The sequence below is a fragment of the Salvelinus fontinalis genome, chromosome 3 (assembly GCF_029448725.1).
Source record: "Salvelinus fontinalis isolate EN_2023a chromosome 3, ASM2944872v1, whole genome shotgun sequence".
Classification (NCBI taxonomy): domain Eukaryota; kingdom Metazoa; phylum Chordata; class Actinopteri; order Salmoniformes; family Salmonidae; genus Salvelinus; species Salvelinus fontinalis.
Window position 1 is genome coordinate 7,553,288 of NC_074667.1, and position 25,329 is coordinate 7,578,616.

Below are 25,329 nucleotides of genomic sequence, written 5' to 3' on the forward strand. Positions count from 1 at the left end.
GTTGATACCTGGCCAGAGCCAGGTATCAAACGAAGGAGGGTACATTGTGGACTAGGAAAGGATGGGGCCTATTGGATAATAAACTTATTTAAAATTAAACATTTATAGCTAAAAAATTAGGCATAGAAGTTAAATATATAATCAGAAAGAACAAATGAGGAACTGTTTGCTAACCAGACCTGTATGTCCAAGAGTTTATACATTGCAGGTGAATTAAGGGAGAAGGTGAATCACTCGACCTGGGGGCATATCGCACTTGGAGGGTGAGACACACTGACACTGCCGAATGATCACAGAGTTAAGGAGAAGAACTGTTGCTAATAAAGCTCAGGGGTCAACTCCTTAATGAAGAATTCCCTGACCCCGACCTTTCCTCACTGTGTTCGTTCATAGAAGTGAAAGTGTTGTTTGATCTCTGGCTGATGATGTGTTCTCTGGGAGAGGGTGGGGTTTTACAGGACTGCCTGTAGTCCTGAGCTGTCTGATAAGGATATGATGGGGAGGTTACCATCGCAGTGCTGCCAGAACCACCACCAGTTCCAACGGACCAGGGTTCAGCCGGCCTCCTCCACCACTTCAAGACCAAGTCCCACGCCATCACCTAAGCTCTCCAATCTGGTACAGATAATAAATATAAAAGACATCTAAGATAGTGAACATTTGGGGACTGAAGCTGTTTATGAGGAAAGGGAGAATATGTGTTTGGCCTACAAAACACTTAATAGAAAGGACTGTGTCGTATGTGGACATGCCAGACCTATTCTGGCTGCTCACCCATTTGTCCTAAGTACTGGGGAAGGTTGGATGTGCATCCAAATTTAATCCTGTGCAAAACTCTGAGTCTTGTGTTCCCAGAAGTCCCTCCCCAGAAGGACCGTGGGGAGTTAAGGCATATGGGGGACATAACAGCTGTAACACTGGTACAGGTAGAGGTATAGACTATGGAAGGCTCCCTGCTACTACCTGCACCACTAATACCACTATTAACTAGAGGTGTTGCTGATGTATGGTGGATGTGTGGACCTGCCAGGCGGTTGACCCCATTTTTGAAAGGAAGTTGTCGTTGCTCATGTGTTTTGGCCAGTCTGATACCACCGTGGCCTATTATGATAGCTAATCAACTTCTGGGAAGCTACACAGGACACAGAGGCTTGGGACCAACCCAGGAGACGGCAGAAACGTGACGCTCCTTGGTCCGAGGGTACAGATAACATGCACACCAACCTGTTGGGGGTCCCAATAGGGGTCCCCCACGAATTCCAGACATTAACCAGGAATGATGGCCTGTGGCATCTGATGCCCATCCTTGGCCCAGCTATTGTTGATGTTTAAACAAAAGGTCTGGATCAATTATAAACACACCCACACAGGACTTACAGGAATGGCTGAACAATTGGATGCTGCCTCACAAACCAGTAGACACAATAGACTAACACTGGACATAAGTCTGGCCAACAAGGGAGGTGTAACAGTGTTGCACGTTTGTTCCTAACAATACTAGTCCGGATGGGAGCATTTCAAAAGCTCTGAGTGGGTTGGCAAGGTTATCAGTGGAGATGAAGGGTCTTGCAGGTGTGAAGGAGAGTGGACTGTTCCCCTGGCTGGGTGGTTGTTTTGGTAAGTACACTGCAAGGACGATTACTGGATTTCTGACACTAGTTGTGGTTTTTCATTTCTGTGTTGCCTGTATCATACCTTGTTTGAAGAAGTTTGTTACAGATGTGTAAGGGGCCTCTGGTTGATGCTCCAGTTGGAGAGGCTGATACGAAAACGAGCTTCCGCAGGAGAGTGGGCTGACAGAGGAGGACCCTTGGTTTGCTGTAGATGATGTTGTTGAATGAATAAAAAGTGATGTTTGTCCTCCCTGTTGTGAAGGTTTGAAGTTCCCGGGTGGCGACGAGCCCACCTGGTACAGGTTGTATAGAGGGATGGACCGGAGGGTTTAACATATTCTCGTTTTTTGGTTTACTAATGTGTGGTTGGCCACTCCAGGGGTAGTTATTGGAGTGGTCTCCTTTTTGGTCCTTGCTCATTTACGACTCAACTTACATTGATGCTATTGGTGTCCCTAGGGGGTGCCAGATGAATATAAACTGGCGGACCAAGTGACAGCTGGGTTTGAATCATCATTTTGTTGGTGGTGTACAGTTAATAAAAATGTGGACAGAATTAACTACATTCATTTTAATGTCCAGAAACTGGGCAATTGGACTCAACAAGGCTTCGAGGCGGTCCATGGACAATTGGCAGCTACGTCCCTGATGGCATTTCAAAATAGAATCGCGGTTGATATGTTATTGGCTGAACGGGGGGGGGTCTGTGCAAATGTTTGGTGAACAGTGTTGTACTTTTATTCCCAATAACACAGCTACGGATGGGAGTCTGACTGTAGCATTGGAGGGACTTAGTACCCTTAATGGTAAGATGAAACAGCATTCTGGAGTGGACACTACTATGTGGGACTCATGGATGGATGCTTTTGGGAAATATAAGACGCTGGCTTCCTCCGTCCTAGTATCAATTTCTGTTTTTGCGGCCATTCTTGTACTTTGTGGATGCTGTTGCATTCCATGTGCGCGCACGCTTGCTAGCCGTGTTATAACTGCAGCCATAGACCCTAATCAGGAAAGGGCCCAAATGTTCCCATTGCTTGAGGATGGGGAAGCTGGACCTGTCTATCTATTTGAGGACTAAGATACTTTTATGTCACGTCTCTTGTGAGACGTGAAGAGAGGGAATCAAAAATTTGTCTTCTGACAAATTTTATCCCTTAGCTTTGTCTTTTTATATACTTTTATGTCACGTCTCTTGTGAGACGTGAAGAGAGGGAATCAAAAATTTGTCTTCTGACAAATTTTATCCCTTAGCTTTGTCTTTTTATATACTTTTATGTCACGTCTCTTGTGAGACGTGAAGAGAGGGAATCAAAAATTTGTCTTCTGACAAATTTTATCCCTTAGCTTTGTCTTTTTATATACTTTTATGTCACGTCTCTTGTGAGACGTGAAGAGAGGGAATCAAAAATTTGTCTTCTGACAAATTTTATCCCTTAGCTTTGTCTTTTTATATACTTTTATGTCACGTCTCTTGTGAGACGTGAAGAGAGGGAATCAAAAATTTGTCTTCTGACATTTTATCCCTTAGCTTTGTCTTTTTATATACTTTTATGTCACGTCTCTTGTGAGACGTGAAGAGAGGGAATCAAAAATTTGTCTTCTGACAAATTTTATCCTTTAGTTTTGTCTTTTTATATACTTTATGTCACGTCTCTTGTGAGACGTGAAGAGGGGGATTTGTAAGGAATTGTATTAGATATTGGTAACTTGATTTAACAACTTCTCAACATTAGCTATGGTTGACACAATATACACACTCCCTTTTATATTGGACATATGCGGGACTCATTGGACACATGCACGACTCCCACAACTCCCCTCCCCCATGACAATCACTCAGACACACACAACTCAGGGTTGGAGCTCCAGACAAAGAACTACCTCAGGAACCAATGGAACGTGGACACCAGGCCTGTACAGGACTACCCAAGACCCAGACCGACCAATCGGAAGGCCAGACTTGCAGATCAACCTACTTTGCTTGTTGTCTATATATAAAACTGTACGACTGTGGAAACTCTCTCTTTTCCTGACGACCCCATACGGATCCGATAGAAGGAGCCGTGCTGCACGCTTTGCATAATATTTTTACACTTGAATAAACCTGCCTTATTATAAAATTATCCACCTCGTCCTATGTCTCCACTTGGTCTCCTGTCTCAAGTAAAACGAATTATCAACAAACAGTTGCCAGCTCACAGATTTTTTTCCAGTCGGACCTGAGATTCAAACTCGCAACCCTCCGAGGCACTGGCTCACCTCTCTAACCGCCAAGCTCTCGGTTGCCACCTAGCTAATATTAGCTACTACAAATTGGAATTCGTAACATATCAAACGTTTTGCAAATTTGTAACATGTTGTACGAATTAAATTCGTAACATATTATACCAATTGTAATCCGTAACGTATCATACAAAATGGATTATGGATATCTGCAAATTAATACATACCAATCGAAATGTCATGTATACTAATTGAGTATCCCGGATTACGTTTACTATGTTACATATACCCCGGAGTTCAGGTTGCAAACTCGGGAAGCAGCCAAGTTCCAAACTAATTCACTTTTCACCCGGTGAAACTCTTTCCAACGGGGTAAACCGGGCCAGATAATCGAATCCCCTCAATGCTGCGCATCTTGGTTGGAGAGAAGCGCATGCAGCGGCTCACGTGACTGATTTCCGGAAGCCATCTCTACATGACCAGCTGTTAGCTACACAAAGTCTCCGCTCGTCCTTATCTCAAGTTCAGCTAACGTTGGTTGTTTGTTGTTGATGCCATTTTCATTTTGTTGCAAATTGTCTGTCACTAATATGAATAAGTTGAATTTGAAGGCTTTATTTGGTTGTAAATAACAATATACAGACCACAGAGTAGCAGCCGCAGGCTACTTAATAGCACGCACCCACAACTAAATATGAACACGATCATGTCAGACAGAGTGCGCAAATTAGTTTCTGCAACCTTGATACAACCTTGGACATGGCCGATTATTACCACCCCAAAGGTAAGCAAACGATTAAGTCTCAAGGAAGAAGTTTCACATGGTCAACAACTACAAAACACAACCTCTCTTTTGCATGTAAACAAGTTGCAACGGTAGCCTGCAAGTCAAATGGTGGGTTACAATGTTGTGAGGTGAGGATTTAGTTCTACTCTATAGCATTGGGAGGAAGTGATTTATTGTTATCTGCCGTAATATAATTTCCCATGTTCTTGTTTGCTGACCACACACAGGCATTTGTAGGATGCATTCACTGAATTTGCATAAAGGAAATCAGTTTTGCTACCCTAAATCTGAAACGTATCGTTACAGGTCCAGCTCTCCAGTCTATCCAGTGAGCCTGTCATCGCTTCCAAAAAGCCTTTCAAGGTGGAGCTTGTAGGGGGAAAGCGTTACTCGTGGTGCACTTGTGGACACAGCAAGAAACAGGTGAGGGCACTACAATCATGCTTTACATTGGTCACCATGCGCCCATCACTCTGCTTTTAATGAAACATGTTCATTGAACTCTGTCATGATCCCAATGTGGAATTGGATCAGATTTTCTTTAGCATAACAGCGCAGCAGATTATTCAGTAAAGACCACAGAATCTAGCAGCAGTAACTAATTTAGAATTTGAGGTCCTCAATCGCTGGCTTGTTTCTCCCATCTTTCTGTCTTAGCCTTTCTGTGATGGAACCCACAAGACTAAAGCCCAGGGCCTGATGCCTCTGCGCTTCATCCCTGAGAAGGACTCCAAAACTTGGCTGTGTGGCTGCAAGTACACCGCTAACCCACCATACTGCGATGGCACTCACAAGCAGGAATTCATCCAGTCTGCCCTGCTCCCAGAGAACACAGACTCCTGAATGGCTAGGCACTGAATATGTTTTTGTCCAATTCACTGAGGTGTGGGTCCTCTGAGTTCTGGTCCTGGAGATGTAGGACCAGACTCACTGGTTCAGAAAGTAGCTCTGCACTTGGGTGATCAATGGCAAACAGATTACTTATATACATATCTGACATACTGTGACATGCTTAGATCTGATGTGAAAAGATCTGTGATTAGTGGAAAAAATATCAGAATTGGGCTACCTGTCTAAACGCAGCCTTAGGAACCTCATTAGAATATAATGGTAAACTCTGGGCTTAGAACTAGCTTTGAACAAATCTCCCATTGTCATCCATTCAAGATTTGCATGACATAAGAGCTCTGTGAACAACTCAATTAAGGATTCATCCTATGATAAGCAATCTGATACTTATGGGGCAATTCCACAATGATGCTGAGATTCAGATATTTCACTTTAAAATGTAAAAACCAATGATTAAAGTTAATCAAACCATTCAACTTTATGCACAAGAACTAGTTTTAACAATTTCCACAAAACACATTTACTTGAAGAGTGCAGATGCAAAGTTAGGTAACATAATCAGTTTCTCATTCTTTGCAATCATTGGTTTGTGTTTGGCATACATTTTAAAGTTAAAAATGGTTCTGTTACCGTGGAATTGCCCTGTGTGTGGTATGCACTGGTGCTTCTGTAAATGTTTGAAATTGTGATGAAACATATTTAAAATGTTAATGCTCCGCTAATGATACGCACAAGTATTGTGATGGACTGTGTCTCAAAATCAAGTATTGCAATAGAACACTAAATCATAGGCTTGCTGTAAGATTAACTGTTTAAGATGTATTTTTATAGATCTAAAAACAGTATTATTCCCTCCACGGTGTATTCTGTCTGTGTTGAAATTAAAATGATCAAATAAATTTACGTTCTCTTAATTACGGTCACATTTTGCCATGCTATAACCTGTTTTATACATCACTTATGAAGAAATGCAACGGTTCAACCTAAAGCATCCTCTGCATGGAAGTCATGAAAATCCACATAGTTGCCATGGATCCCAACTTAAAATCAAGTTAAGTTAAAAATTCCTAAATAGCAGCATAATGATAATGCATGCTTTAAAGCTCTGCTACTCATGAATTGTTGTTGATAGCAATTTAACAGATTTCTATGTATTAAAGGTCCAAATGGAGACTTATCACAAGAGCACTGGCAAGTTCTGATATTTGAACTACTCAAGAACATAACCCCAAAACTAATCAGAACGGGACACTGAACTCAAAACCAAGTAAGTAAACTTTTTAATGACCTAAACATGCACATATGGCTGATATTTTAGAATAATATCATTGAATGGTCAAAATATACATTGAGGGAATGTCAAAAGTGTATGAAAATACAACATGGTCAGATATACAATTCCCTTTGAGCTAATTTCTCTGTAAGTAGAACGGGTACCAGTATGTAATGTTGAAAAACATGTATGGTAAGCTACGTTTTTCAGACAATTGTAGTGCTGCTTGGGGCTTGATAAATAATGGCTTTTCTAATGTCAAAGCATAGGGAAGTTCAGTACTCGTATACTGTGATCTGCATTTCAAAGAAAAGTGCATCAAACTTTTCGTACATATCTATTGTCCTTGATGATTGGGGCCATTACCAGTAGAAAGTACTGCATCTATCTACATACACCAGAGTTATTATATACAGTGTGACTGACGGCAAGAAGACAGATCTTGCTTTTTTATTTCTAGTTAATATTTATATATATATATATATATGGACATTGGCATTGCAATGCCATTCAGCATTTTGTCAAAATTTATATTTTAAAGCCAAATTAATTCTGAAGAATTGAGGGAAGGAATCATTGAACCGACTGCATATTATACAGTTACAAAACAATTACAATATCCTGTATAAAAGATACTCTATATACATGACCAGGTATGCATGAATGCTCACATTGGATACATATTGTACATTTTGTATGTATGTTTTACTCTAACACACAGTCACACACACACATTGAAATTAAATGTCTATTTGGCTGCACTTGACAGTCTTTTTGCTGATCACAATCGCCCTCTCCCTCAGTACTCTCTTGGCAGATTTTCTCCTTGTCTGTCCATTGGTCCATTGAGGGGCTACTCTGACATTTTGGGGCAATTCCGTTCCACTCTCCATGTTTCTGAGATGTATCAGGTTTAGGTTGGGGCTGGTACAGCCCCTTTGTCCCCTCCCCTAGTCTCAGTCGCCGCTCCATTGCTTTTGCCGTTGACATTCACCTTGCGGGCGTTGCTCCCTGACTTGGAGGCTAGAGGGAGCCGTTGAGTACCGTTGGGTCCTGTGGTACCGCTGGGGCTCTGAAGGGTAGAGGGTTGGCCTCGGAGGGCAGGGCTGGGCAGGGTGGAGGCTCTGGGGGCCTGACCAGCTGGGCTCAGGGCCTTGTCGCTGTGGGAGTCGCTCTCAGAGGTGGGGCTTGTGTTGACGCCGTCGGAGTGGGCCTGGGCGGCACCTTGGGACAGCCTTCGACGCTTCCGGGTGGGCTTGACCCAGTACTGCAGGGGGAGGGGGCCATTCTGCAAAGAGTCACAGAGAGAAGATGAGAACTCTCCAGACACGTGAAAAATCACTCCGATCCTAGGACCTAGCAACGTAGATGTTTAGTGAAGTTGGGATTAGAGTTGGAAGTGACAACTGAAGCTTGGTCAGTGTTGTTGTTATAGCCAGTGTATCAGTTGGCACTTACACGTCGCCAAGAATACATGTAGGCAATATCCATCAGCGTGTAGTAGTCCTTTAAGGGCTCATCAGCGTACAGCACTTCAATCTGTCAAGGTAGAGAGCACTATTACACATTAATAGCACACAAGTCCAAGAGAAGGGTGTGAAGGATGGGAATAGTAGGGCTAGTCTACCTAAGCGAAAGCATGCATGATCTACTGTATAGGAATGCAGCTTGTCACTAAAATAGAGTATTGCGACAAAGCCGTTGTTGGTGTATACTATGGCTTTCTATGGAGTTGTGAGGCGGTTCTGTGCAGCCTGTAGAAATTACCCGTAAGGTGTTTGGAATGTCCATCTTGCTACGCAGGAACTTGGCTAAGTGCAGGACTGTCATGGCTGCCGGGCATTGCAGGAAGCGTTTGCTGTTGGTCTGAAAATGAAGAGAACAGTACGTGTGGTTAGAACAGAGTTATAACTAGAGGGTAAGGGCAGGACATAATATGAAAGGTTATAAAAATGTGGTCCTGTTTGGCTCAGTTGGTAGAGCATGGCGCTTGCAATGCATGCACGCATGACAGTCGTTTTAAAAAGCGTATGCTAAATGAAATGTATTACCATTTAGATAGTCTGGATGACAAATTGACATTAGCGTTGGCATTTATTGGGTTAGCATTTTATGGTTGAATCACTCACATTGTCTCCTTCTGTATCCACAGGCTGTGTGTCACTTCTATAAGCAAATGGAAAAACAGCATGGGTTAAGATGAGCATAGCTTTGCTTTGAAATGCTTTTTTTACCCAGCTTTCTGTTAAACGTATTAGCACGTAGAGATACAACCCTATTGTAACACATTTGGTCTGTTCGACAGGAAACAGAAACATCCTATCTAATTGGTTTCATGAAAAAGATTAAGAGATCACACATTCTAGAACTTACTTGTTCTTCTCATGGAACTGAATGGAGAGACTGATGATTTCATCTTCTGCAATAATAGTTGGCTCCTCCACCACTTCTCCTGGCTCCAGGTGTTGGTTTTCCTGGTTTGTGTAGAAGTCCCGCCTTCGTTTCATCTCATCTGATGTAAACAAAAAGTCAGAGTGAAAAATACGTTGGCACATGTCCGCTTTTAATTATTAAAAGGGGGCAACTGTTCATGGGCAAAGTCTCAAACAGGCTTATTATACTGTAATTAGCACTAAATATGCTCTTTGTAAAATACTGCAATGTACACTGAACACAAATATAAATGCAACATGTAAAGTGTTGGTCACATTTTTCATGAGCTGAAATAAAATAGAAAAAATGTCCCATTCGCACAAAAACGTATTTCTCTCAAATTGTGCGCCCACATTTGTTTACATCCCTGTTAGTGAGTATTTCTCATTTGCCAAGATACCTGACAGGTGTGGCATATCAAGAAGCAGATTAAACACCATGATCATTACACAGGTGCACCTTGTGCTGGGGACAATTAAAGGCCACAACACAATGCCACAAGTTTTGATGGAGCATGCAATTTGCATGCTGACTGCAGGAATGTCCAACAGAGCTGTTGCCAGATAATTTAATGTTAATTTCTCCTCAATAAACCACCTCATACGTTGTTTTAGAGAATTTGGAAGTACATCCAACAGGTTACAACCTCTCACTTTCGGTTATTTGAAAATGAAATAATCTAAGAAATATTGCCATTTTTAAAACAAGTCTTAAAGTTGGTTGCAATTTCAGTTTAATCCACCAGAAAAGACTGAACAAATATTACAAGAAATATTATGGTTAAACTCAAATATACTAACTGATCAAATAAAAATTGAGCGAAAAAATGTAAACAGTATAATCTTTATAAATGGTATCATAAATAGGACTGGTGGAATCACACAAGCAGCTAACAAAAATATATGGAAATGTCTGCTCTATCCAAAATTACAACCAACTAATTGCACCATTACTGCAAAAAATGGAAGAGGCAAGAGGAAGGGGGAAAAACCTGTGTCGGCCCTGCATTAAAGACCATAATTGGTTAAAGAAAATTGTGATAAAAAAGTATACCAGTTTCATTTAAGGACCAGAAAATTGACAGCTGTGCCATACAGATTGCAAAATAGTTGGGAAGAGATTAGGGATGTACTGATTCCATTGGTTTACGAACAGATACACAAATGACAGCGAAAGTTAAATTAAAATTATTATACACAATTCTAGCAACCAATAGTATGAGATGTGTATATATATATATATATATATATATATATATATATATATATATATATATATCATACTATTGGTTGCTAGTAAACCTCTGACTTCAACTATATATATATATATATATATATATATATTTCACATACAGTTGAAGTCGGAGGTTTACATATACCTTAGCCAAATACATTGTAACTCAGTTTCACAATTCCTGACATTTAATCCTAGTAAAGATTCCCTGTTTAGGTCAGTTAGGATCACCACTTTATTTAAAAAAAAAATTAAATGTCAGAATAATAGTAGAGAGAATGATTTATTTCAGCTTTTATTTCTTTCATCACATTCCCAGTGGGTCAGAAGTTTACATACACTCAACTCAATGAGTATTTGGTAGCATTGCCTTTAAATTGTTTAACTTGGGTCAAATGTTTCAGGTAGCCTTCCACAAGCTTCCCACAATAAGTTGGGTGAATTTTGGCCCATTCCTCCTGACAGAGCTGATGTAACTGAGTCAGGTTTGTAGGCCTCCTTGCTCGCACACACTTTTTCAGTTCTGCCCACAAATGTTCTATAGGATTGATGTCAGGGCTTTGTGATGGCCACTCCAATACCTTGACTTTGTTGTCCTTAAGCCATTTTGCCACAACTTTAGAAGTATGCTTGGGGTCATTTTCCATTTGGAAGACCCATTTGCAACCAAGCTTTAACTTCCTGACTGATGTCTGGAGATGTTGCTTCAATATATCCACATAATTTTCCTCCTCATGATGCCATCTATTTTGTGAAGTGCACCAGTCCCTCCTGCAGCAAAGCACCACCACAACATGATGCTGCCACCCCCGTGCTTCACAGTCGGGATGGTGTTCTTCGGCTTGCAAGCCTCCCCCTTTTCCTCCAAACATAATGATGGTCATTATGGTCAAACAGTTCTATTTTTGTTTCATCAGACCAGAGGACATTTCTCCAAAAAGTATGATCTTTGTCCCCATGTTCAGTTGCAAACCATAGTCTGGCATTTTTATGGCAGTTTTGGAGCAGTGGCTTCTTCCTTGCTGAGCAGCCTTTCAGGTTGTCGATATAGGACTTGTTTTACTGTGGATATAGATACTTTTGTACCTGTTTCCTCCAGCTTCTTCACAAGGTCCTTTGCTGTTGTTCTGGGATTGATTTGCACTTTTCACACCAAAGTACGTTCATCTCTAGGAGACAGAATGCGTCTCCTTCCTGAGCTGTATGACGGCTGCGTGGTCCCATGGTGTTTAAACTTGCGTACTATTGTTTGTACAGATGAACGTGGTATAATCAGGCGTTTGGAAATTGCTCCCAAGTATGAACCAGACTTGTGGAGGTCTACAATTTTTTTTCTGAGGTCTTGGCTAATTTCTTTTGATTTTCCTATGATATCAAGCAGAGGCACGGAGTTTGAAGGTAGGCCTTGAAATACATCCACAGGTACACCTCCAATTGACTCAAATTATGTAAATTAGCCTATCAGAAGCTTCTAAAGCCATGACATCAAACATTACTTGTGTCATGCACAAAGTAGATTCCTAACCGACTTGCCAAAACTATAGTTTGTTAACAAGAAATGTGTGGAGTGGTTAAAAAAACGAGTTTTAACGACTCCAACCTAAGTGTATGTAAACTTCTGACTTCAACTGTATGTATGTATGTATGTATGTATATATATAGTTTTGTATATATAGCTTTGATGTCTTCACTATTATTCTATAATGTAATGAGTATATATATATATATACACACACACACACACATACACAAACACACACACACACATACATACAGACAGACAGTACCAGTCAAAAGTTTGGACACACCTACTCATTACAATATAGAATAATAGTGAAGACATCAAAACTATGAAATAATACATATGGAATCATGTAATAACCAAAAAAGTGTTTAACAAATCAAAATATATTTTATATTTGAGATTCCTCAAAGTAGCCACCTTTTGCCTTGATGACAGCTATATATATATATATATTTTTTTTTAAATAGGGTTTTGGAAATGATGCAGACAATTACATCGATAGAAGCCACAATCTATCTTCAATATTAAAGCTGATCTACCCCCTAAAAAAGGACATCCAACCGGCCTTACAACCGCAGATCATGAGTAACCACGCCAGCCCCAAGACCTTCATATCCAACTTCTTCAACCTGGGGGGGTGCTGAGGAGTATTTCTGGCTTTAATAAAAGCCTTTTTTTGGGGGGAAAAATTACTCGGATTGGCTCGGCCTGGCTCTCCAGTGAGTGGGCCTGTGCCCCTGCCCAGTCATGTGAAATCCATAGATTAGGGCCGAATGAATTTATTTAAATTGACTGATTTCCTTCTATGAACTGTAACTCAGTAAAATCTTTTAAATAGTTGCGTTTATATTTTTTGTTCAGTATTTGTATAGAAAACCCCTTACTCAAGAGATTTGGTCTTACCTTTGAATAATCCAGGCACCAGCTTGTATACAATGTCCTGTAGAGTCTTGTCTGACCTGAGAAAGGATATGCAAATGATAAAGCCACTTACTAAAGATAAGACCATGTTGGTTGCACTTATAGACGGATAATAACATAAGTACTCCGAGAGAGACGTGTGCACGCACACACACATGCAATGTAACTCACCTGATGCTGAGCTGTGGACACGTCTTGTGTACTTGCACATCACATCTGGGGCAGAACTTGTTGGTTTCCAGGAAGGCAACAATGCACGTCTTGCAGACTGGAGTAAGAAGACAGACTTAATGCAAGTGGCTTACTGTATGACTTTTTATGAAAAGAAAATGCATTGTAAATCTACGTTCCTTTTCTACATCAGTTTATAGGCCATTTGGTCTAGCCCATATGCATTTAGAATAATGCAGTGGCCCTAGGAAACTTACATGAGTGCAAGCACTCCACGATGGTTGTGGCATCGATGAAGTAGCCCACACACAGTGGGCATACCAGGTTAGGATTCAGCTCTGTGATTTTTAGCCGACTGGGTTGCATTTTATCCATCTGGAAGGATCTGCAAAAAGAACAACCATCAGCCAAAGAATGACTTTGAATATTTATTGGGTAGCAAGATTTGAACCACTAAAGTACATGACACATTTAGTGACCTTTTTCTGCTGTAGTTTAATTGTTTTCGAACACAAAGCCTACACATACAAAATGTGTACTGACATATTGATGTGGTCCACGGATATTGTCTATAATAATATGGATCACTTGTTTTTGTTAGAAGCAGTTATGCTTCTTGTAATGGACCAGTGTCATAGCTACTACACAGAATGGCTACTAGTATATGACCATTTATTAGTAATTATTTCCCGCCTGGTTGTTTTTTAGATATTACCCATCCACCAATCTAACAAAATACGTTTGGAACTGCTGTAGTCTAGACCCGAATACCCCAGTGGGGCCTCCTGTGCACGATGAGGCACGTACCCCAAACCCCGAGAAGACCCACAATGAGCCCCTCCTGTACCAGTGGGTTCTTATGCATTATAGATAATTTTCATAAAAACTATGTAAAGATAGACGAAAAATATGCTTAGATGGATAGTGGGAAACAAAGCAGCCATCTTAAATTCAGTGACAGGACTGAATATGAGAAACGAACAAGAGAGAATCTAAACATAACACCGAGTACCTCAGTTTGTGAGTTGATGTACCTGTGCATCGCATTATGCGAATAAAAACAATTGATGCCTTTCTTTGCTTCCTACCTGATTTGACATGAAAAACACCCGTACCGCCCGACGTGGATACAGGTAAATTATTTTGAGTCGGTTAACGTTAGATTTTGCAGCAGCGCCAGAAAATGGCTTTTTTTCCCCCACATAGTCAGAGGACCGCCCATTGTGGTCACGTGATATTATTTTCAGTCCCTGCCGCCTGACATGTACAATGTATTTGCTACATTTAAAAAAATACAACACAACTGTGGCTGATAAATCGCTAAAAGACCCCCTCTATACATTAACCACATTTGTTCATAAAGGAGTCATTGCATACATTTTCTTTTTGACAACCATCCCTAGACGGAAAACCACGCCCCCTAGACAATGCTCCTCTAGAGAGAATCCTGAAGTTTTTACTACAGACCATTGATTACTATATTATTGGATTTATTGTAGGATTTTGAGGGTCAATTTGACTGTAAAAAGTGCACGCTTCATAGCCACATGAAATGTATGCCTCTTCTGCTTCATCGCCATTCAATTAGAATGAGACATTTACTCTGATAAATCCTCATATCTGATTCGTTGTATTCATTTTGCCATCAGCAGCTTTTACAAATACAGAGATTTACTGATTTTCTCACCAAAATGTCGCTGCACTTTCAAGGTACCAACTACAGCACGAGCGCTTCTACTCTCTGCCTCTTGGGGGCGCACTTCGTTGCGATGTTCAGTCTAGACGCCATCTTGAGGAGACCCCAAAACTGGTGACAACAATCTCAGGCGCATCATAATGGGATTACTAACCTCTAAATAAAATCACCTCAAATCGTTGTGGGTAGCAAACGACACCAGAAAGGAGAGGAGTCGTCCACCAAGAGTGTATTACTTATCAAAGAAGACTGCGGCTTAGCTAAAGGCAACCTTGCCTGTAGCTAGATGGCCGGCTAGCAATCTATGCCAGAAGCTGGTCTGTGTGCCGCTCCGGACTGAAACCGTGCGGCCTCCTCTGGAGGAAGGGTGGTGACCGCGCAACATGCAATCCCGTTAATTTACTACAGAATCTAATTTGATTTAAAGACTCAGCAAATCGGATAGCGGATACGACAATGCACGTATAGATATCACGCTCTTACTGCAAATTTCCTTGTCTGGAGTGATAAGACCCAGCTAGCCTGTTTGATTACAGGGCTGTCTTGCGTTGCCTAAATTATTCCCAACTGGAGACATGTCATCCAACTGTACCAGCGTTGCGCCGGTGAGCGCTAGCAAAACGAAGACGAAAAAGAAACATTTTATAGGACAGAAAGTGAAATTATTCCGTGCAAGTGAGCCTATTCTCAGCGTTTTAATGTGGGGTGTCAACCATACGGTAAATGCATTTTTGTTCTTGTTCCCAGGCTAGCTTGTTTGTCTATGTGGTGTTTTGAATAGCTAACGGTAACGCGATAGTTAGCCAGCTGCTTGATTGACAAAAGCCAATTTTAGAACTCATCCATCGTCTAGTAGTCTGTAGTGTATGGGTGTTAGCCAGGTACTTAGTCTGATGCTCAGGTGAAAGCTGTTAACCCCTCATTCACCATTCTCCCTGGTCAGGAATATAAATGTAGCAACAATCTAGCTATTTGGTGTGCCAGTCGCGTGCGCTTTAAAAATGTGCAGCAAATAGCTGCGACGTTGAACATAAACATTTGACATTACCCGCGCACTTTGCAGGCATTATTTGGCACAAGCTGCATAACGTCTTCTGTTCTGTGGGATGTTTGGTGGTCTGAAGTGAGCTGGTTAGGAGAGGAGGTCGTGAGCACTGCTCCAACCTAAGCATTCATTCTGTCTAGCGCAGGCCAGAGAGGGGTGTGACTGTTGGAGAGCAGCAGGTTGAGTCTCAACCGCAGCCTGCCTGCCTATTGTTTTACAGGCATCAATGAATGAGAAAGCGGCAAATCTAACATTTGCATATTCTAGCCTATATTCCTGATTTAATGTGGTTTAGTGTGAAGTACACATTCAACCATAACTCAACCATAAAAATAATAGGTTCACAGTCTAATTTGAGTGGGAGAAGGATGGACAGTGTCTTCAACACATCCTAAAAGACACTTTATTGATACTGTTTTTCACCAAATGCATCAAGTTTCTCACTCATATGAATGCAGCTATCACCAAATGGATTGCAGAGAGCTTCGAGGCTCCATTTTTGTGGCCAGCAGTTGTAGGCGAACACACCCCCTTCCCTGCTTGACTGACACCTCCAGATCAATATCTCTGGCATGAATATGATGCCCCAGGCTTGCAGTTTTTGATTCGCTTCACTCACCATTTGAATAACAGTGCTGATGCATAATTTCACTTCCAATGTTTGCATGCATTTCAATATGTTGCCTACACTAACGTGTACATTACATCTTGCATGTACTATTGTCTGTAATTATTCTTGATTTCCCCCTCTATTTGCTGTTTTTTTTAGTGAGCCTCTTTTATGTATATTTCAATACCTTATATAAGAAAGATAAGGATAAATATAGACTATAGTCAAACAGACAGTTATTGTATGGAGAAGACAATGGAATTTAATTAACCAATTAGCATATTTAGTGAAGCTGTAATAATCATCCTGTGACGCATTCTGCAATAATCATCATGGACAAGTTCAGTGTGTGGTAGATGCTGGGTGTAGATTCAAGGTGTAGGCGGCAGGCTAATTTAGGCGATTACAAGAAAGACGTCAAAGAGCCTTCTCCTCAAAGCTCTCATAACCATAGTCATAACCAGAATATATTTAATCTTGGTAGTCAGTCGTAACATTGTTCTGCTAGTCACAAAGCTGGATGAATTCAGTTCCAAGCTAAGCTTTTGCTCAGAGAAGACCTTTGTCAGTCGGAGCATATAGCCAAATACAGATTTAATTTAAACTCCCTTCAAAAACAGATTCAGTCTTGATGGTAGATAATGCCAGCCTTACAGGCTTTGCAACACCGGGTATAGCCTACATCTTCAAATCTGATATGAGCCTTCGTCATACTTATAATAAAATCTGCCATTTAGCAGACACTTATATCTTAGGCGACTTACAGTCATGCGTGCATACATTTTACGGATGGGTGGTCCCAGGAATCGAACCCACTACTCTGCCTTTACAAGCGCCATGCTCTACCAACTGAGTTACAAAGGACCACCTTCATCAAACTTTGTGTGTATGTTGATTAGACATAATCCAACATATAGTCAGGATATTGATTGTCTGCCTGCTGAAGGCATTAAGCTATGCCTCTAATGACAAATAAATATGATACTTTTGAAGGACACACTATCTACCAGAGCCTAACCTGTGGGCATGTTAGACAGTGATTCTTGATAGCATGTCAGACAGTTGAATGAGAGTCTATCCCTTGAAGCAGCAGCTCTATGAGAGGCTACTAGGCTATGTTCTGCATATTCCATACAACTCGATGTGTTTGTGCTTCATATGCTATTATTTTTCCACCTCAAGATAACTTTTCAAATGTCTCTCCTATTTTAGCAGCGTCTGTGTCTCCTGGATGCATTCTTGTCTCCTTTTTCTTTGAAGCGTTTATTCACGTTCCCTCCCTGCCACTCCTCTTACTGTCTGGAGTTTATAGATCTATGGAGAGGGCTCGCTCGGGGAATCAGTCTGTTCCTTACAGTGAATCTGTCTCGGTAGATAAGATCAACAGTGTGACAAGGGACTCGGCCAGAGAGCACTGCTGTCAGTTCGCTTTGGTCCAAAGTGAATGATTGTCAGTAAATAGACACTGGTTCACTGCAGTTTGGTCTGGTGTGGGGATTAGTGTGTTGACCTCCTCTTCCCTGCTCTACCATTCTATTCTGATCTCCTGCTCTTTCTATCTCCCCTCTGTTTCAGATCAACGAGTTAAGTAACGTGCCTGTACCAGTAATGCTGATGCCTGATGATTTTAAAGCCTACAGTAAGATCAAAGTGGACAACCACCTATTTAACAAGTAGGTATCCTGAGTTCTAACTTTGCAACCTGCCATACCATATTACTGCCCATATAAACTCAAACAAGAGGCCAATTTAGCTACATTGTCTAAAATATACAGTACGGTACTACCTGAAGTCTGTTAACACTATGTTAGGCTACTGATTAGGAGAGAAAATGTCTTGTCTTGGCTTGGTTGGCCCAATGGTCTATGCTTTTAAATCACTAGCAAGATCAAGCTCCTCTATCACCTGTACTATAACTCACCATGGGTCTAGCAATCCCCAATACACTGGAGTTCTCGTCAAAACATGAATTGAACACTTCACTGAGCAGCTTTGCAATGCAAATAATCCTCATAGTGAAGCACCTCTAGTATGCTGGTCAAGAGCTTCTCACATTTCCATTATCTACTTCAGTGGGTTCCTCAGATTACATCAACACTCTGACTCTGCTAATGGACTAACTATAGAATTAGAATAATAGAATGGACATGAACCTTCATATGATGGGATAACAGTCAGCCATTTGGGTCAGGGAGTTGGTCAACCATGATTTGCCAGTGCTGTGATAAGATATTGTGGAAAGTAATGCATTTGAAGAATTTAGCTAGCCAGACAGTTTAAGAGGAATGACTCCATACATTTGTCAAACGAACTGCCAATATGCCAACATTCCATTCAAACAATGCAATCAATCCACAGCCATAAACTGTCTGAAATCAGTTGATAGGACTTAGACAAGTTGTAATGTAACAAGTACTGATATTGTGTCATGTAATAGCGCTCCAGGAAAACAACACAAATTGAGACAATAATGATCTGTTTACATATATTTTAGAAGCTATTTATCCCGAAAATTGGTTTAAAACCCGGATGAACTGCATGATTATATGACTATTTTAGGTTGTGTAATAGAATTATTACCATCTTCAGATATATATCATTCCTTAATTTGATTTTCCTGCGTAAGTAAAATCAAGATTATGCCTCTGGCGATCTCCACTACGCTACACTACACTGGAGTTGTAGTCAAAACATGAATTGAACACTTCACTGTGCATCTTTGCATTGCAAATCATCCTCGTAGTGAAGCACCTCTAGTATGCTGGTCAAGAGCGTCTCACATTTCCGTTATCTATTCCAATGATTCCTCAGATTACACCAACACTGAATGCTAATGGGCTGACACACTCTTCTATATTAACACTCTTCAACACTCTTGTATCTCTCAGAGAAAACCTGCCCAGCCGCTTCAAATTCAAAGAGTACTGCCCTATGGTGTTCCGCAACCTGAGGGAGAGGTTCTGCATCGATGACCAGGATTACCAGGTAAAATATGGTCTCCTGTGTGGAGATGTCTATGGGGAAGAATGCAGGATGGGTTCACTGAAGAGAAAGACCATCGAGGATGGGTTCACAGTAGTGAACTGAAAGACAGAATGAGGATAGACGTTTGCTTGGCACGGCTCGGTAATGTCAAAAGGGTAGAGGACAATTAAGGAGAGAGCAGATCAGAGGACCAGAGGGAACTCCCTGTTGTTCCCTGCCCAGTTTGACTCATTGCAGATTCCAATTCTTCCCTCAGCCCAATGTAGTAAGGCTTTATCAGCATTTCATCCCTCAGCCCAATGTAGTGAGGCTTTATCAGCATTTCATCCTTCAACCCAATGTAGTAAGGCTTTCTCAGCATTTGTTGATATAGAACTAAAAGACTGTCCCCTTTTTACTGCGTTCTCACATGTAAACAGTGTTGTTTTTAGTGTTTTTAGTGTTTAGCGATACCAAGCGTAGTTTATTACATTAAGTTCAACTAACTTGGTAGCCTTGCTGAATGGATCGCTATGTGAAGTGTTTTTTGTTTAGCTTGGAATAGCTCTGTGTAAATGAAATCCATTGATCCATTACTAACTCGTGAAATAATTATGAAACATTCTTTATAGAGGGCTTTTCATTCACGTCAAAGCCTCAATTTTCTGCTCTGTATGTCTCTCTCCCCCGGGCTCCCTCCTGTGGTGGATCGTCATCAGAACTCTCTGACGAGGAGCGCCCCGCTCAACAGCGACTCCCAGGGGCGCTTTGGCAACCGCTTCCTGTCCAGCTACGACCACCGCTTCGTCATCAAGACGGTGTCCAGCGAAGACATCGCCGAGATGCACAACATCCTCAAGAAGTACCACCAGGTGGGAGAGTTACCACATACACAAATATAATACTTTTGAATTTAAAAAATATATTTTCTGTACATACATACACCCTCTTAATATATGTTGAAGGGAGCATGTTGGCTTCAAATATTGAGGACCTTTCAATGTGGTGCTGAAGAAATATCGGTGAATTGTTCAATTTGGTGGGACTATCCTTTTGTAATAGCTAACAATTTATGCCCACTTCATTACTGGAGCTCTCTCCCTGTTTCCTTTGCATCACTCATTCCCCTTCCTCTTTCCCCTTTCCTCCATTGGGTGTCTCCAGTTCATAGTGGAGTGTCATGGCAGCACTCTGCTCCCCCAGTTCCTGGGCATGTATCGGCTAACAGTGGACGGGGTTGAGACGTACATGGTGGTGACCCGTAATGTATTCAGCCACCGTCTCACCGTGCACCGCAAGTACGACCTGAAGGTAGGTGTCGATATGCACAGTAGCTTGGAGGGAACTAACTGGGAGAACACTTACTGGTAGTACACTAACTCCAGTAGGGCACTAGGAGCACACTTACAGCTCTAACACTGTTAGCATTCATTGGGCTAAGGGCATTTGTAACAAGCTCAATGCATAGGGTGCTTGCAGAGTATTCCAGTTCTCAGTAGAACTTGAGGCTCCAATGGTTATGTGATGTATTATTATATATATATTTTTTAAATTTAACCTTAATTTAACTAGGCAAGTCTGTAAAGAACAAATTCTTATTTACAATGATGGCCTACCTCCGGCCAAACCCGGACAACGCTGGGCCAATTGTGCTCCCCCTATGGGACTCCCAATCACGGCCGGATGTGATACAGCCTGGAATCGAACCAGAGACTGTAGTGACGAGATGCAGTGCCTTAGACCGCTGCGCCACTCTGGAGCCCATTCTCTAGAATGGGAAATGGTTAAGAATGCTGCTCTTTGTGGAAAAGCTTAGCAAATCTGTCTCTTTGTGCACGGGCAACAACACCGAGAACAGAGGTGTGACGGCGTGCATGCCTATTGGCTCTCAGAACACCGTTTCCCGTACAACAAACAACTCTGTGGCTGCCAGGCATTCTCTGGGGGAAACAGTTCTGCTTTCTGAAATATGACAATGTTATAACCATACTGTCAAGTCCAGGAGAAACAAGGGTGAACAAAGATGTAAAGAATGTCTGTCTCTAACTCTGCATTCCGTTACATCTCTGTGAATTATCTTCTTTTTTTTTCGTTCAGGGTTCCACGGTCTCAAGGGAAGCCAGTGACAAAGAGAAGGTGCGTTCATTTACATTTATACGATGATGAGAGGAGTGTTGGGGTACAATGACAGCACCCCAAAAATAACTGTAGATCATGCAAAAAAAAAGCATCAAACTAACCAGCTAAAAACAAAACTCATTTACAGCCCAAAATACTTTTAGAAAAGTGCAGAAGTAATGATTTTTCCATCTAATGATAATGAAGCACAAATTAAATAACACATCCACAGTTGGGCCATGTCCGACTGCTGTCCATGCTGCGCAGAGGGGGAAGTCAAAAGGGGGTGAGTGTAGTCCATGTGGAATAGTTAGCTGTGTGTGCGCTAGTAGTATCCACCGTGCGAGTTACATTACCCGCTCTGAAACCTAGAAGTAGTTATTTCCCTTCCTGGCTACGTCTTTTGTAGAGTGGTAAGTAAATACTGCTTTGTGAGTGCTGAGTTGTTGTTGGGAACAGAAGGTTGCTGGTTCACGCCCAGTGAGGGACGGACAGAACCTGGTGGAGCCAATGTCACTGGTCGGATTCGTACTGCGGACCTCGCGCTCGAGAAACCCAACGTCTTAACCATTACACCAAGAGGAAATACCTGAAATGGTCGTTCTTCCTAAAAAGTCAATCTAAGAATAATGAGTTGAAACTAAATCAAGACCTCAGTCATTTGTGCCAATCTCAGAATATTTTGATTCTAATTTCTATCACTCTGCTCAGGCCAAGGAACTCCCCACCTTTAAGGACAACGACTTTCTGAACGAGGGCCAGAAGCTGCAGATAGGAGATGACAACAAGAAGTACTTCTTGGAGAAACTAAAGCGCGATGTAGAGGTAGGAGACATCTCTGCTCGATTTGATGTTGTTTTTATTATCATTACTGTCATTGTTAAAATATCCGGGTAAATGGACTTCTGCACATTGTGTTTTGTTTCTAGTCCTTTCAACCAGTTTCACCTAAGTACCTGTGAACAAAGACATGACTTTAGGTTGACAAATAGAAGAAGAATAGTGAGTTTAATGTCCTCCAGGGAAATTTCCCCAAAGAACATTTGTTACAATATCTGACATCTCTCCCCTGTTTGTGTACATCAGTTTCTGGCCACTCTAAAGATCATGGACTACAGTCTGCTGGTGGGGATCCATGATGTGGACCGGGCAGAGCAGGAGGAGATGGAGGTGGAGGCAGGTGGAGAGGAGGAGGAGTACGAGAACGATGGGATGGGAGGAGCACTCACCGGCTCCTTCGGCACCCCTCCAGACAGCCCTGGGAACCCCCTCAACTTTGGCGGGTTCTTCGGCCCTGGCGAGTTCGACCCCTCCGTGGACGTCTACGCAATTAAGAGCAACGACAGTAAGAGACTGTCTTTCTTGAGTTTTGTCAAGGGATTTTTTTTTTTATGCAATTATGCTATATTTGTGCTACTCTCTATCTACAGTGCCTTCAGAAAGTATTCACACCTTGACTTTTTCCACATTTTGCTGTGTTACAGCCTGAATTTAAAATTGATCAAATTTGAGATTTTGTCACTGGCCTGCACACAATAAATGCCCCATAATGTCGAAGTGGACTTGTGTTTTTCTAAATGTTTACATATTAGTAAAAAATTTAAAGCTGAAATGCCTCGCAAAGAAGGGCACCTATTGATAGGTATACAAAAAATAGAGACATTGAATATCCCTTTGAGGAATGGTAAAAGTTATTAATTACACTTTGGATGGTGTATCAATACACCCAGTCACTACAAATATACAGGTGTCCTTCCGAACTGGAGAGGAAGAAAACCACTCAGGGATTTCACCATGAGGCCAATGGTGACTTTAAAACAGTTAGAGTTTAATATCTGTGATAGGAGAAAACTGAAGATGGATCAACAACATTGAAGTTACTCCACAATACTAACCTTATTGACAGAGTGAAAAGGAAGCCTGTACGGAATAAAACATATTCCAAAACATGGATCCTGTTTGCAATAAGTCACTTAAATAATACAGCAAAAAAGGACCTGGAAATGGTTGTCTTGCAGTGATTAACAACCAAGTTGACAGAGCTTTCAGAATTTTAAAAAAGAATAATGGGAAAATGTTGCACAATCCAGGTGTGAAAAGCTCTTAGAGACTTACCCTTAAAGACTCACAGCTGTAATCGCTGCCAACGGTGCTTCTACAAAGTATTGACTCAGTGGTGTGAATACCTATGTAAATTAGATATTTCTGTATTTCATTTTTAATACATTTGCAAAAAACATGTTTTCACTTTGTCATTATGGGGTATTGTGTGTAGATGGGTAAGCAACCAGGAAATGCTGAAGCAATTTCTGTATAGTGCATCTTTAATTAACATTGAACATTAAACTAATTTTAGAACAGACATCATGGGACTGCCCAGTGAAAAGTAATACTTGCTATTTATACTCCTATGCACTGTCTTGCTCCTTGTGGTAGGTGCTGTGAAGAAAGAAGTGTACTTCATGGCTATCATCGACATCCTCACACATTACGATGCTAAGAAAAAAGCTGCACATGCTGCCAAAACTGTGAAACATGGGGTGAGTAATGGACTAGCTTTGACCAAACATGAAGCCAAGTGTTTAGGCTGCAAAGATGCTAGATCCTATAGTAGTTTCAAGGAGAAGATGTGTTATTACATATAAATTGTAGTTGTATGTTCCTAATGTGCATATGTTTACACTGAACTCTGTTCTCCCTCCTTCAGGCTGGGGCAGAGATCTCCACCGTAAACCCAGAGCAGTACTCCAAAAGATTCTTTGAGTTCATGTCCAACATCCTGTCATAGAATCATCTCTCCTACCCCAGCCAATCACATCCTGTCATCAGCCACACCCACCCCTCTCTCGCTCCTCCTGCCACTCCCACCTGACTTAGCCCCACCCCTTACCCTCCCACTCTGGGGATGACAGACTGAAAGGATGCACAGACACGAGCCTGTTACATTGACCCACAGGGAGGGGGCGCCGGACTTTCTTTAAAAAAAAAAAAAGCAACACGTCTCTTCTCCCCCCCATGTCTCACTCCCCCTGCCCAGCCTTCCCTGCCACCTCAATCTGAGCGCTCGACAAGGAAGGCTTGTGAAACAGAGTTCAATAGGATATTTGAGACCCTCCCCTTTTCTGCCTTCCCACACCACCTTATACTAGTCCTCACGCCAGCACGGGAACTGTCTCACTAATGCCTTGAAAGAGTGTCAGCTTCAGCAGTAGGAGTCTGTTTAGTACCGTCTGTTCGTTTCCGTTCGTTATTATTTTCAGACACACACAAGTACACACACAAACCTCTCACAGACACAGAAGCGGTCAGATCGCATGAATCTTTTGACCGAACTCTGCCTCCTTGACTTGTCAGGAGATCCACAGCCGACAGTATCAAAATTGGAAATGCAGGAGATTAATATAAGGGTTTTACGTAAATAAATGCAATATTAAAATGCATGGCTGAAATGTACATGACTCTGCCAGTTAGTTGAAATGTCAAACCACTGAATTTAGCATCTGAGCATTATGACTAAAAAAGAAAAAACAGTGTCTGAATGTTAAGTTGCCATATTGTTCTGAAAACTTTTGACATTTTTACCATGGACTTGGTTGGTAAAGGAAAATCCACATAAAAAAGGGGAATACTAAAGCAAATGCTTGTTTTATTACCATAAAAATCATTTTTATATCTCGTTTACATTAATGTAGCATTTGTGTTTGTATACAGTATTGTTTTGTAACAGACATTAGATCAGAAAAGTTACTTGAAAAGGATTCATTACATATTAAAGGGAGTTATTGTTTTTTTCCTGAATCTAATTTAACTAATTTTCTCACTTTTGACTAACAAAGATCATTCTTTTGTGCTTTGTAGCGGTGGT

General features: G+C 41.4%; 3 protein-coding genes across 3 annotated transcripts; 2 read left to right on the plus strand and 1 right to left on the minus strand.

Annotated features, from left to right (window-relative positions):
* The first annotated feature begins 4,271 nt into the window (after positions 1-4,271).
* Positions 4,272-6,374, plus strand: LOC129837627 (CDGSH iron-sulfur domain-containing protein 3, mitochondrial-like). The gene is made up of 3 exons (XM_055903941.1): positions 4,272-4,623; positions 4,933-5,049; positions 5,284-6,374. Exons 1-3 carry the CDS (start codon positions 4,534-4,536, stop codon positions 5,467-5,469), a joined length of 393 nt encoding a protein of 130 aa, XP_055759916.1. The 5' UTR covers positions 4,272-4,533; the 3' UTR covers positions 5,470-6,374.
* A 364-nt stretch (positions 6,375-6,738) lies between these two features.
* On the minus strand, positions 6,739-14,259 carry LOC129837611 (polycomb complex protein BMI-1-like). Its single transcript, XM_055903915.1, has 9 exons — positions 14,120-14,259; positions 13,289-13,416; positions 13,032-13,128; positions 12,843-12,898; positions 9,122-9,260; positions 8,878-8,914; positions 8,516-8,614; positions 8,207-8,287; positions 6,739-8,036 (listed from the first exon to the last, which is right to left on the minus strand). Exons 2-9 carry the CDS (start codon positions 13,404-13,406, stop codon positions 7,662-7,664), a joined length of 1,002 nt encoding a protein of 333 aa, XP_055759890.1. The 5' UTR covers positions 13,407-13,416; positions 14,120-14,259; the 3' UTR covers positions 6,739-7,661.
* Positions 14,260-14,781: 522 nt separating this feature from the next.
* On the plus strand, positions 14,782-25,262 carry LOC129837604 (phosphatidylinositol 5-phosphate 4-kinase type-2 beta). Its single transcript, XM_055903907.1, has 10 exons — positions 14,782-15,446; positions 17,958-18,055; positions 19,271-19,367; positions 20,066-20,218; positions 20,511-20,657; positions 21,444-21,482; positions 22,176-22,289; positions 22,551-22,809; positions 23,901-24,004; positions 24,172-25,262. The coding sequence occupies exons 1-10, from the start codon at positions 15,303-15,305 to the stop codon at positions 24,250-24,252; spliced, it is 1,236 nt and encodes a 411-aa protein (XP_055759882.1). The 5' UTR covers positions 14,782-15,302; the 3' UTR covers positions 24,253-25,262.
* Positions 25,263-25,329: the final 67 nt, after the last annotated feature.

What these genes read in the sequence shown, in the direction of transcription:
- LOC129837627 (XM_055903941.1), top strand. Translation starts at nt 4,534, where the DNA reads ATGAACACGATCATGTCAGACAGAGTGCGCAAATTAGTTTCTGCAACC. An exon ending in CGATTATTACCACCCCAAAG is followed by an intron (nt 4,624 to 4,932) that starts GTAAGCAAACGA and finishes GTATCGTTACAG; the next exon opens with GTCCAGCTCTCCAGTCTATC. An exon ending in GTGGACACAGCAAGAAACAG is followed by an intron (nt 5,050 to 5,283) that starts GTGAGGGCACTA and finishes TTTCTGTCTTAG; the next exon opens with CCTTTCTGTGATGGAACCCA.
- LOC129837611 (XM_055903915.1), bottom strand. Translation starts at nt 13,406, where the DNA reads ATGGATAAAATGCAACCCAGTCGGCTAAAAATCACAGAGCTGAATCCT. An exon ending in TGTCCACAGCTCAGCATCAG is followed by an intron (nt 12,899 to 13,031) that starts GTGAGTTACATT and finishes ATCCTTTCTCAG; the next exon opens with GTCAGACAAGACTCTACAGG. An exon ending in ACATGTATTCTTGGCGACGT is followed by an intron (nt 8,037 to 8,206) that starts GTAAGTGCCAAC and finishes GACTCTTTGCAG; the next exon opens with AATGGCCCCCTCCCCCTGCA.
- LOC129837604 (XM_055903907.1), top strand. Translation starts at nt 15,303, where the DNA reads ATGTCATCCAACTGTACCAGCGTTGCGCCGGTGAGCGCTAGCAAAACG. An exon ending in TGTGGGGTGTCAACCATACG is followed by an intron (nt 15,447 to 17,957) that starts GTAAATGCATTT and finishes CCTCTGTTTCAG; the next exon opens with ATCAACGAGTTAAGTAACGT. An exon ending in AACTAAAGCGCGATGTAGAG is followed by an intron (nt 22,290 to 22,550) that starts GTAGGAGACATC and finishes TGTGTACATCAG; the next exon opens with TTTCTGGCCACTCTAAAGAT.